Consider the following 10,874-nt stretch of genomic DNA (forward strand, 5'->3'; position numbering starts at 1 on the left):
TCAGATCGCCAGACAGCCTCGCCTCGCCGGAATCGACTCAGCGATCGCTCGCTCCCTTCTTTGTCCCACAGCCTCAATTCCGCGCGGTCCTAGTCTTTGTCCCGCGCCCGCCCGCTACTAACGCCGCACAAAGAACGACATGGCCGCGGGGCCAAGTTCAAGCAGCACGAGTCCGTCCAATCTCTCGTCCAACAGCCCGTTCCTGCACGGCTCCTTCAGCTCAACCTCGTCGTCCCCGCCGAAACTGCCCTTCTCCGCCGGAGCAATGACGGCAGACGTCTTTTCCACCACCGCCGCCCCCTTGTCCCACAGCTACACCCTGTCGCCCATCGGTGAGAGGAAGACGCTGGAGAGCGGCCCGTCCTCCTTGCTCTCGCTGAGCGAGCTGGAGCCCACCCTCAGCGCCTCGGACATGAAGTATGCCACCACCGTCCTGGTGCGCAAGCTGCCGCGGAACACCAGCGACGAAGCCGTCCGCAGCATGCTCTTGTTCGCAAAGGACCTGATCAACACCGAGATCATCAAGGCCGATTTTGCCGAAGACAAAGGATTCGTCTCTGCAGTTGCGCGATTTAGGACCCTGGCAGGCGCTCAAGAGGCCAGGGACAGGCTCAACGGAAAGGCCAATGCCGCTAACGACGCCAAGATGGTCGTCGAGCTTCTTCCCAGCAACACCGTTCCCGGTGCCATCGGAGCCAGGCGCAACACTGTCGACGGCACCGCAAGCCGCCAGACCTCGGGCTCGACTTCTTCGGCAGGCTCGTCGCTCGGACGCCAGTCGTCCCGCTTCAACGGCACCTTCCAGTCCATGGAGAAAATGTCCCCGCCAAACGGCTCCTCGAGCCTGGGAGGAGCCGAATTCTCGATCCCCGAGGGAGGCCTTTTTGGACCCAAGTCTCCCACCGGAACCAAGACGTTCGGAGAAGCCACGCAGAACCTCAGCAAGCAGTTGATCAATGATGATGCAGGTGACGACGAGACCAGCGAACTGATCAAGGACCCTGTGGCATACGCAAGAAGCGGACAGAATGGACCAAACATGGCCCGGCGCACTACTCAGCCGTCGCTACCCGTATCTCGCTTTGCCAGTCTTTCGTTGAACACCACAAGCGGAACCACCGGGCTCACTTCCCCTCCTTTGTCGACTTTCGCCTCACCGCGCTCTGTCGGGCCCGTGCAGTCTCCTGGACCGCCAATCACGACCATGTCTCCACAGAACATGTCATCAACCATGGGCCCCATGGGACCAAACTCCAACTATCAGCTGACCTCGCACCATTATCAGAGGCATAACTATCCCCCGGTCAATCCGGCAGATCAGAACCCGCCCTGCAACACTCTCTACGTTGGCAATCTCCCAATCGATACCTCGGAAGATGAGTTGAAGGCCATGTTTTCCAAGCAACGCGGCTACAAGAGACTGTGCTTTCGGACCAAAGCGAACGGCCCGATGTGTTTTGTTGAATTCGAAGACGTTTCGTTCGCCACAAAGGCTTTGAACGAACTTTACGGACATCCTCTGCACAACAGCGTCAAGGGCGGAATTAGGTTGAGTTTCTCCAAGAATCCTCTGGGCGTGCGGAACGGACAGACCAACACCAACAATGTTCCTGCGACCCCGATGACGCCTCACAGCGCCATGCCGGGTATGGGCAGTGGATTTGCTATGAACCAGTCTTTTACCACGGCAACCGGCCCCCCGCCTGGCCTGACCCCACCTGGCATGAGCTCGCCAGTGGGCATGAGTGCACCTTCCAGCTTTGGAGTCTTCTCCAATGGAACCTTTGGGGTGCCGCCCAACGCCATGAGAAGTCAACCTCTCACCGGCGGCATGGCTTCCGCGGCCGCTAACAGCGGGTTCAGCAGCATGTCCGGAGGCTATTCTGATTACATGATGGGCCGTTAATTGCATAGACGGATCGGTTTCTGTTTTCTTCTTTTTTTCCTTTTTCCTTCATGCTGCCATGCATGAAACCGGAGGAGTTATAGCGAACGGGTGGACCGGAGTATAGGCGCGCTGTTTTTCCCTTTTCAGTTTCTTTTACCCCCCTTTTTCTTTTTCTTGTCCCGAGATCCCAAAGTCTTCTGTCATTCCCGAGACATTTGCATGATGTTTTACAAGTGTATTCATTTCTGGTTCTGTTCCCGTGTGGGAAATGGGTTTCACGGTCATGGCGCGACGTACTCCACAAAGGCCGCCTAGGCCTGCAGGTCACTTTGGAGGTGGTTTCATTTACAGCATACAGCAATGATTCCCCCTCATGCGTTTTTCTGCATTTTTGTCCTGGCCTGCTGTCGGTAGCGTTGTTGCATTATCACGGGTGTTCTGTTCCTTCGGACTCCCCTTTGCCTTTCTTTCTTCTCTTTGTTCGCGTGCTTAGATCTCGACAGATTGAGCAGGACGCTCTTCATCGGCCTGGTCTGCTGGGCAGGAAAAGCACGGTCGCTGGAGTAGGGGCATATACGGGAGGGTGTTATTGGGCTTCATCATCACGGTTCGATTCTCTTGGATGCGGACTCGATTCTGCTGGGTTCTCATGCATATCGCCTCTGTGCGGATTGGGTGATGTTCAGGTGGAATTGTTTCCGGCGCTGGATCACACATTAGTAGGGCGCTTGCGCGGGGTGCATGCTTGGTTGGTGTTTGTTCACGGCTGGCAGGACGGTTTCCCTCCGTAGTCATTGCATCATGGTCTTTCGCTCGCTTTTTCATCCCAGTTATCACTCTAGCTAGATTCCATCAGAAAGGCTTGTTTCATTTGAATTAAAATCTGTCCTTACCCCCGCATGCTGAATGGAGTATCGTGCAGGATCGCCAGGCTGACCTGCATAGTGCCGGAAGTCCAGGTGCCATTGGTAATATGGCCCTGACGATCCGCGTGCTTCCTGGCACTCGGCACGGTGATCGTCAGCCCCGGCCTGAGGCGCCGTCCGGGTGGAGCACTGCAAGCAAGATTGGTGATGACTATCACGTGATGGCTGCTCCCCTCGCCCTCGCTTGTCGGCAGCTTGCGCCCAAGAAAACTTCGCCGCCCGCCAAACCACCGCATCTTCCATCAACCTGTCCATGCTGTGACGCCCACTTTCGTTGCCCAATTCACTTCCGCTGTGCTTCAACATTGCCTTTTCTTTCCTTCGCTGAGCCAAGCTCTGACCTCTCTCGCATAATGCCCTCGCGGCTTCCCTCGGGCGTCGCGTCTTCGCTCTCCCACTGCGTTCCGGCGGCGCGGTCACAGTGCACACCGCAGGCATCACACCAATGGCACGCCCGCAGCTTCTCCCGGTCATGTCGCAATGAACAGACGGCGCTGCGGCGGCAGATGTACGACTGGCTGAACGGACCGGGCGCGAAGCTCAGATACCCGCTTCCGGGATCGACCAACTACCTCGGCGCGTACGACAAACAGGGCAACCTGCTGCGGGAGGTGCCAAAGGCGCCACCGAAGAAGAGGGAGCGGGATGACGAGGAGGAGTTGGGAGATGGAGGGCTCGAGGCTCACATCGAGGCTCCCAAGGCCGAGGAGGCCGAGGCGGAGCAGGATGACGGCAAACTGCCACCAGAGAGCAAGCAGGATCTGAGTCCGTTCCCGCTGAACAAGCATTTCCACAGCCAGCCGGTGCTGAGCGAGGAGCTGCGCGAGAAGGTCTACGAGGACTCGGTGGTCGACAAGAAGCCGTTGGCGGTGATCAGCACGAGCTACAAGATCACGATGGAGAGGGCGGCGGCCGTCGTGCGGTTAAAGACGATGGAGAAGCAGTGGGAAGCACAGGTAAGCAACGAGCTTTTTTCCAATTTCCGGTTACGTCAACGACCTCCCCTCGTTTGTTTCGAAGGATGAGCACAAAAAAAATTCGATTAGTCTTGAAGACACCTACATGGTTACAACTTTTTTCAATCTCTGATATACGCACAAAAAACACACACTTCTCCCCGTCTCCCTGCTTCACACACACACCAAGCAAAAACCGCTAACCAGCATCTCCTCCACCCGCGCGCACCACCAGGGCAAATCAATGGCGAAACCCTACTCCAAAGCCGTCCTCCAAATGCTGCCCCAAACCCCCCTCTTCTCCAACCCCAACTTCCAACCCCCGCACGAGCCCATCGCCGACATCCCCGTCCACTCGGCCACGCGCCAGCAGCTCTTCTACCCCACCTCCGAGTCCCGCCACTTCACCCGCGCCGACGCCGCCAAAGCCTTCGCGCCCGACCTGCTCCCCGCCGACCAGCGCATCCCCCAGCCCGGCCTCGTCGAGGTCGAGCGCGACCAGCTGGTGGGCCTCAGCTTCGACGAGCGCGTCGAGCGCCAGAAGGAGCGCAACGCGCGCAACGCCGAGGAGCAGCTGCGGCGCAAGGCCAAGCAGGCGGCCAAGGAGGCGCGGACGCAGCGCGTGCTCGGCAGGAGGTGGGACTTCAAGTTCCAGGACTTCAGCGTCGAGCAGGTCGGCAGGGATGGCAGGGGCGGCGCCGGCGTCGGCTGGAGGTATGGCATGCCGCATGAGGATCGGAAGAGGGGCCAGGTTAAGATACCCACGAGGGTGGATACGTGAGCTGCTGCTGCTGCTGCTGCTTTGCGTCTTTTTGGTTTTCACCACCTGAGGATTGAGGGTCCTTGGGGAGGGAAATGGGAGTTTTATGACATGTGTGGGGCTAGCGCTGTAACATCAACATCAATATCATCACCAACAACATTATCATCATCCTGTACGATCTTAGGAGAGTAGTAGATGGGTGGACGGACGTGATGTGCTCTTTTGTCTGTCTCCTCTCGTCTCTTGCTTGATGTCTTCGACGAGGTTTATATTCATAGCTGCCTCTCCCATCATGACAAACAGACAGATCAGATTCTCAACGGTCCTTTAAGCCCTTCTTCTTCTTTTCTTCTCAAATGACTCCCGTGGCCATATCCCATCCAAACCACGGTGGCCTGTGAAGCGGCTTGCTTGCTTGCGTGTAGCTTCGTAGCCTGGAGAAAAGAACAACCACCACGTCATTCACTTGCCTACCATGCAGATCTCGTAATTGTTTTTATCTTTTTTTTCCCCAACCTTTTTGGTTCGTACTTTCTACGGAACTGAGTGACTTACACCTTTCCCCCCCTCCTCCCTGGCTTTCAGGTTGATGTGCTCAATGCGCAATGATCCCCCTTCGCGCCCGAAAAAAAAAAAAGCGCAGCACCTACCTCAGTCTCCAACGTTGTAGATGACGAAAAGAGAGTGAGTGGGTGTGTTGCTAGCGCCAAGGGGCGATGCTTTCCACAAGGATTTTATTTTTTTACGTCCCGCCTTTTTCTTTTTGTCTATCTCTGATAGATAGAAAGAAGAAATAAGAAATATTGGAGATACTGGAGATATTGGAGATGTTGGAGGAAAGAAAATAATCGGGATGGTGGGGGGAGAGGAGGAGGAGGAGCGGATTGCTACTACGTATCGGGGTACGCATTTCTCATAGAAAAGCCGAGCCGATTGTTGGAATTTGGTTGCAGCGGGGAAGAGTGAGTGTAGTGTGTATGTACATACATACCGTAGAAACTGCCATATAAGCCTCACCCCCTCAGAGACATTCTGCCGGAAGATTAGGTGCCAATGGGCCTTTCTACTCGCTTATGAGCCGCACCGCCCACCGCGCCCTCCCCTCCTGTGGGTAAATCTATTCCAAGCCTCGGGGAGTATAGGGGGGTTTCTACGGGTGGATTGCTTTCTGTGGGAAGTCCAGACGGAATGGAGGGATGCTCCCTTTCAGTATTCGGTGTTGTGACGACGCTAACGAGGCGCGATCGTAAGGATGAAAATCGGTAAAGGCAAGATAGGTACTTGTGACACTGTTGAAGGGGACCGACGGGTGGAGATGCGCTATGGCAAAAGTCGTGCCAGGTGTGGGTTGAGACGGTTCGTTATGTAGGCAAATGAGCAACAATTTTTTTTTTACGCCGTGCCCTCCTGTGTCACCCTCCAGCAGTTCGAAAAGCGAGTAGCTACTTCATTCTATGAATGTATGTTATCACTCCAAGCTTGGAGTTGCGCTGTACATCAAGACAATGTAGAGAACACGTCAACGTCAAAACGAGGGGCGAGATGAATTACCGCGGTAGACAAATAAGCAACATCCCAGAAGCGGAAGGATGGCGATGACGCTGCTGAGAGCAATCAAAGAGAGACAACGGCAAAGGTCGAAGGGAGTTGCCCGTCGCCACGCACTGATGAAAGAGACAATGAAACAGTGAGTAGGGGTGGCCGACGCCTACGTAACTCACCACATGTAGAGAGGAGGGTGGAAGGAGGCAAAAAACACACCGCGTGATCACTCAGCCAGCCAACCAGCCAACCAGTCATAGCCAAGAGACAGGTCACACACTCCACTGGTGAGAGTGAGACGATGACAGAAGATAAAGAATCGGTCCCGCAATTGACCATTAATGGCGCCAGCGGACCTGAGTGATGCCACTAAGGAGGCTTGGCAGGTCCGGAGGCGGAGGCGGAGGCGGAGACGAATTAGTGTGTGTGGAAGGCGGAGAACACCGACGAGGAAGTGGAGCTGTGGGTGAGAAAAAAAAAAGGGTGGTCTGTTTGACCACGCGCTCAAGCACGGTGATCCGAAGGTAAGTCCCGAACGGAGGAACGACCGGTGTAGAGAGAATGCTTCGACTCTGGGAACGGGACAAGAAGTCCCTGCATGTCATGCGGCTCTTTAGTTTCTGGTCCAGCAACTGGGTAACGTGGCTTCGGATGCGGCTCTGCTGCTTTTGCGGCTGCACTTGGCTCGTACTGGCTGTCTCTTGGCGCCTTGTGAGCGGAAAAGAAACAGAAAAATTCTTCAGGAGCGGCATTCTTGCTTAGTGATGGTTGGGTGATCAGGGATTCAACACGAAGGTCTAGACACAAGCGGCCGAGGCTGGGCTGGGCACGAACAACTACGCACGTCTCTTTTCGTTAGCAGGAATGCTAATTTGGTCGACGCTCGATGCTACAAGTGAAGTTTTTGCTGTTACTATTTGAAATCCGAGGAGAGAGAGAGCACGCGGGAAATGGAACGAATGCGGTGTGGTATCTGCGGTGGTAAGCGGTGATTTGCGGCTCTGGCATAGCTCGCCGCGCCCCTAAATCTAGTGCCGACGAAGCACTTGCCGGCAGTAGTTCGAGCTCGCGCGATGGAGAGTGCCGTCTGAACCGCATATTTGCCGATGTTGGTAAGGGAAGATGCTGGAGGAGTGGAGACTGGGGAGACGCATTGGGCATTCTAGACTCTCTAGGGTGGGGACTGGAGAAAATGGGGAGAGACGGCGGGAGGTGGAGAGCTGGATCGGCCTGGGGACTCGGCACTTGCAATCTGGCTTGGGGTCCGAGAACCGGGGAACGAACGGCGGCTAGTGCGAAAGTTGGGGGCCGGAGATGGGGAGAGATCTTGGGGGAACTGGGGAGACATGGGAGCAGATTCGAAACACTGTCCCGGGTATGCAGAAAAACGTGGGCTGGTCGGCTTGACTGTCACATCGCTGTAACGTGTCCGTAGGTATCCCACGAGTATGCTGTCTATTTGCAGAGCCGGTCACATGGGCGTGTGCCATTTCTGTTTCCTTTGGCTTACTTTTCGCCACGAGCTGGACGGCACAAAGAAGGTCTCATACGACCGTAAGCCCGAGAAGAGGACTCGATAAATCCGCAACTCGGCAGGGCCCGAGCAGCGAGGTCCGAAGGAGCGGGCTTCAGGCGAATGGAGGGTCGGAAAGGGTGACAGGTTCGCAGGCATCCCGGCGCGCATCAGTGGCAGCAGCTCGTTGGGCGGTCGGGACGCCAAGAGGTGACACGAGTGCCGCTCCGTGTGGCGCTCTCAAACACCAAGAATGGGGATCGTGACCAGGCTGTGGCGCGCGGTGAATGGCCGGAATGGCGGTATGACCCCGGATGGCGCCAGGTGTTGCGGCGGCAGAGAGCTTGAGCGGCTTGGCGCAGTTGCGGCGCTAGTGTGGCGTTGCAATGGTCGAATGCTCGACGACGCTGCTTTCGAACGTTGGGGCTGCGCGCGGTCGACCCCGCTGTCAGGCGATGGGATCTCGCTGGTGGCCAGATGCATCTCGCTGAGCGCAGCCGTGGCCGGGGCCCCGAGCTCGCTTGCGTCTCGGCTGCACTGTGGGGAGAGAAATTCCCGTGGTCCTTCCCCGTGGAGAGGGCCGCGACTGCCGAACGCACGCCGCACCTTGACGGGGGGGAAGGAAGAAGCCGCGCGCCTGCCGGGCTGCTGGGCTGAAGACGTCGGCCGATGGCACCGTTGCGCTGCTCGACGCGTGTGTCTGCCAGTAAGCACAGCGTCGGCTTCCCGCGTGCTCTGGCGATCGGCGCAGGGGCTCGTCCATTGGGCAGACCCGGCTCGAGGGATTCACCAGCGCCGCACAGCCGGCGTGCTCTCCATCAGATGCGCATGGCCTGACGCGGAAGGTCGTACGGCTCCTGCCAGCCCGGCCTGCAGAGCTCGGCTTGTCCGGCCCTGGGGCTGGAACTGTGGCGGCGAGCGGCGCCGAGTCAAAGGGGAAGTCACCACCGCAGCTTTCCCGAAACAGCTCCTCTGCCGGCCCGTTGCGGCGCTGTTCGCCGCCTTCATTGGCTGTCTCCGCCTTCTGGACGCCGTGGGAAAAACGCCCCCCGAAGCCCCAGCTTCTCCACGCCCTCAGCTGGGGAAGCACCGCAAAACTGGTGAAAGAAGCACCACTGCCGCGCATCGACCATGTCTGCATTGTGCGCCTGCCGCGTATATGAACTGCTGACGCCGCCTCTCCTGTCCTTTCTTCTGCATCAGCTCGCACAACCATCATCTTCGCTCACAAGAAGCCTCAAGCTCGCTCAGCTTCACAACCGCCCACCATGAGTCGCGGTCAAGGAGAAATCTCCGCCCGTGTCGAGGCTCCCGTCACCGTCAAGGCCTACCTGCTCTGCGCCTTTGCTGCCTTTGGAGGTGAGTCGTCGGAGAGGAGCATCCACCTGTCGGGATAATCATCACTGACCATCGACCATAGGCATCCTCTTCGGATATGACTCCGGATACATCAGTGGTGTCTTGGGCATGAACTAGTACGTACTTACTACATACTGAGAGCTTCATGGTCCTAACTCGACTGCAGCTTCAAGAAAGAGTTCGGCCACTCCGGCTCCACCGATGAAGCCGCCTTTGACGGCTACATGTACGACACATGGCAAAAGTCTCTGATCACCTCTATCCTGTCCTGCGGTACCTTCTTTGGTGCTCTCTTCGCTGGTTCTCTTGCCGACTGGATTGGTCGCCGTAACACTGTCGTCTCTGGTTGCGGTGTCTTCATGCTCGGTGTCATTCTTCAGGTCGCCTCGACTACTATCGGTCTCCTTGTCGGTGGTCGCCTGATTGCTGGCATCGGTGTCGGTTTCGTCTCCGCCGTCATCATTCTCTACATGTCCGAGATCGCGCCCAAGTCGGTCCGCGGTGCCATCGTCTCCGGCTACCAGTTCGCCATCACCATCGGTCTTTTGCTCGCCTCGTGCGTCGACCAGGCTACCAAGAACCGCATGGATTCCGGCTCCTACCGCATCCCCATCTCCATCCAGTTCGCTTGGGCCCTCATCCTTGGTGGAGGTCTCCTGATGCTTCCCGAGTCTCCCCGCTACTTCGTCAAGGACGACAAGCTCGAGGAGGCTGCCAAGGCTCTTGCCAGGATTCGTGGCCAGCCCGTCGACTCTGAGTACATCCAGTCTGAGCTTGCTGAGCTCGTTGCCAACTTCCGTCACGAGCGTGAGCACATGCAATCCGGTTGGATCGACTGCTTCAGGGGCGGCTGGTCTCCTTCTGGCAACCTCCGCCGTGTCATTCTGGGCATCTTCTTGCAAATGTTCCAGCAACTCACTGGTGTCAACTTCATCTTCTACTACGGCACTACCTTCTTCCAGCAGGTCGGCCTCAAGAACTCGTTCCTCATCTCCGTCATCACCAACGTCGTCAACGTCTGCTCCACTCCCATCTCCTTCTGGGCCATCGAGCGCCTCGGCCGTCGTCCTCTCCTCCTCGGTGGTGCCCTTGGAATGCTTGTTTGCCAGTTCATCGTTGCCATCGTCGGTGTCGCCGCCCCCGGCAGCGACGCCCAGGGCATCTGCCTCATCGTCTTCGTCTGCATCTACATCTTCTTCTTCGCCACCACCTGGGGCCCCGCCGCCTGGGTCGTCATCGGCGAAGTCTACCCCCTGCCCATCCGTGCCAAGGGCGTCGCCCTCGCCACCGCCTCCAACTGGTAAGTCACAAACACCCACCCATCATCACCCTCCACGACGACCAGACACTAACCTCAATCCCTCCCCACCACAGGCTCTGGAACTTCGTCCTCGGCTACGTCACCCCCTACATGGTCGACGAGAACGAGGGCAACCTCGGCGTCAAGGTCTTCTTCGTCTGGGGCAGCACCTGCACGCTGTGCGGCATCTTCGCCTACTTCATGATCCCCGAGACCAAGGGCCTGTCGCTCGAGCAGGTCGACCGCATGCTCGAGGAGACGACCCCGCACAACTCGGCCAAGTGGGTCCCCCACGACACCTTCGCCGACGACGCCGCCCGCAAGGAGATTGCAAAGGCTACCGGCGCCGCCCACGTCGCTACCTACGAGGTCGAGCCCAAGTCTGCTTAAGTGCAGTGCCGTCTTGCCGTCTTTGTCGAATGGTCCAATGTGGGGTTTGTTTTGTTTTTGGGGGGGGGGTCCGAATGATACCAAAGTCGTGCGCGCTATAATATGGAAAATACGTAAGAGGGTCGAGTGGTGTACAAAGGTCATGTCCGATTAATGGTAGATGATGAGATATGTTTTTCTTAGCCTTAGCTTTCCCGCGGAAGGTTGCGTCTACAGACATAGACAGATCGGTAGCGG

The 10,874-nt window shown here is 57.2% G+C and overlaps 3 protein-coding genes across 3 annotated transcripts; all 3 read left to right on the forward strand.

Annotated features, from left to right (window-relative positions):
• Positions 1 to 139: 139 nt before the first annotated feature.
• On the forward strand, positions 140 to 1,906 carry BKCO1_3900048 (rna binding protein; the record flags this gene model as incomplete). The annotated part of the gene is made up of 1 exon (XM_020275357.1): positions 140 to 1,906. The coding sequence occupies one exon, from the start codon at positions 140 to 142 to the stop codon at positions 1,904 to 1,906; it is 1,767 nt and encodes a 588-aa protein (XP_020128532.1).
• A 1,261-nt stretch (positions 1,907 to 3,167) lies between these two features.
• BKCO1_3900049 (ribosomal protein s35 mitochondrial protein) lies at positions 3,168 to 4,551 on the forward strand (the record flags this gene model as incomplete). Its single annotated transcript, XM_020275358.1, has 2 exons — positions 3,168 to 3,770; positions 4,006 to 4,551. 2 exons carry the CDS (start codon positions 3,168 to 3,170, stop codon positions 4,549 to 4,551), a joined length of 1,149 nt encoding a protein of 382 aa, XP_020128531.1.
• A 4,305-nt stretch (positions 4,552 to 8,856) lies between these two features.
• On the forward strand, positions 8,857 to 10,637 carry BKCO1_3900050 (monosaccharide transporter; the record flags this gene model as incomplete). Its single annotated transcript, XM_020275360.1, has 4 exons — positions 8,857 to 8,947; positions 9,009 to 9,063; positions 9,114 to 10,247; positions 10,322 to 10,637. The coding sequence occupies 4 exons, from the start codon at positions 8,857 to 8,859 to the stop codon at positions 10,635 to 10,637; spliced, it is 1,596 nt and encodes a 531-aa protein (XP_020128562.1).
• Between the last annotated feature and the right edge of the window lie 237 nt (positions 10,638 to 10,874).

This window comes from Diplodia corticola, assembly GCF_001883845.1.
Source record: "Diplodia corticola strain CBS 112549 chromosome Unknown scaffold39, whole genome shotgun sequence".
Classification (NCBI taxonomy): domain Eukaryota; kingdom Fungi; phylum Ascomycota; class Dothideomycetes; order Botryosphaeriales; family Botryosphaeriaceae; genus Diplodia; species Diplodia corticola.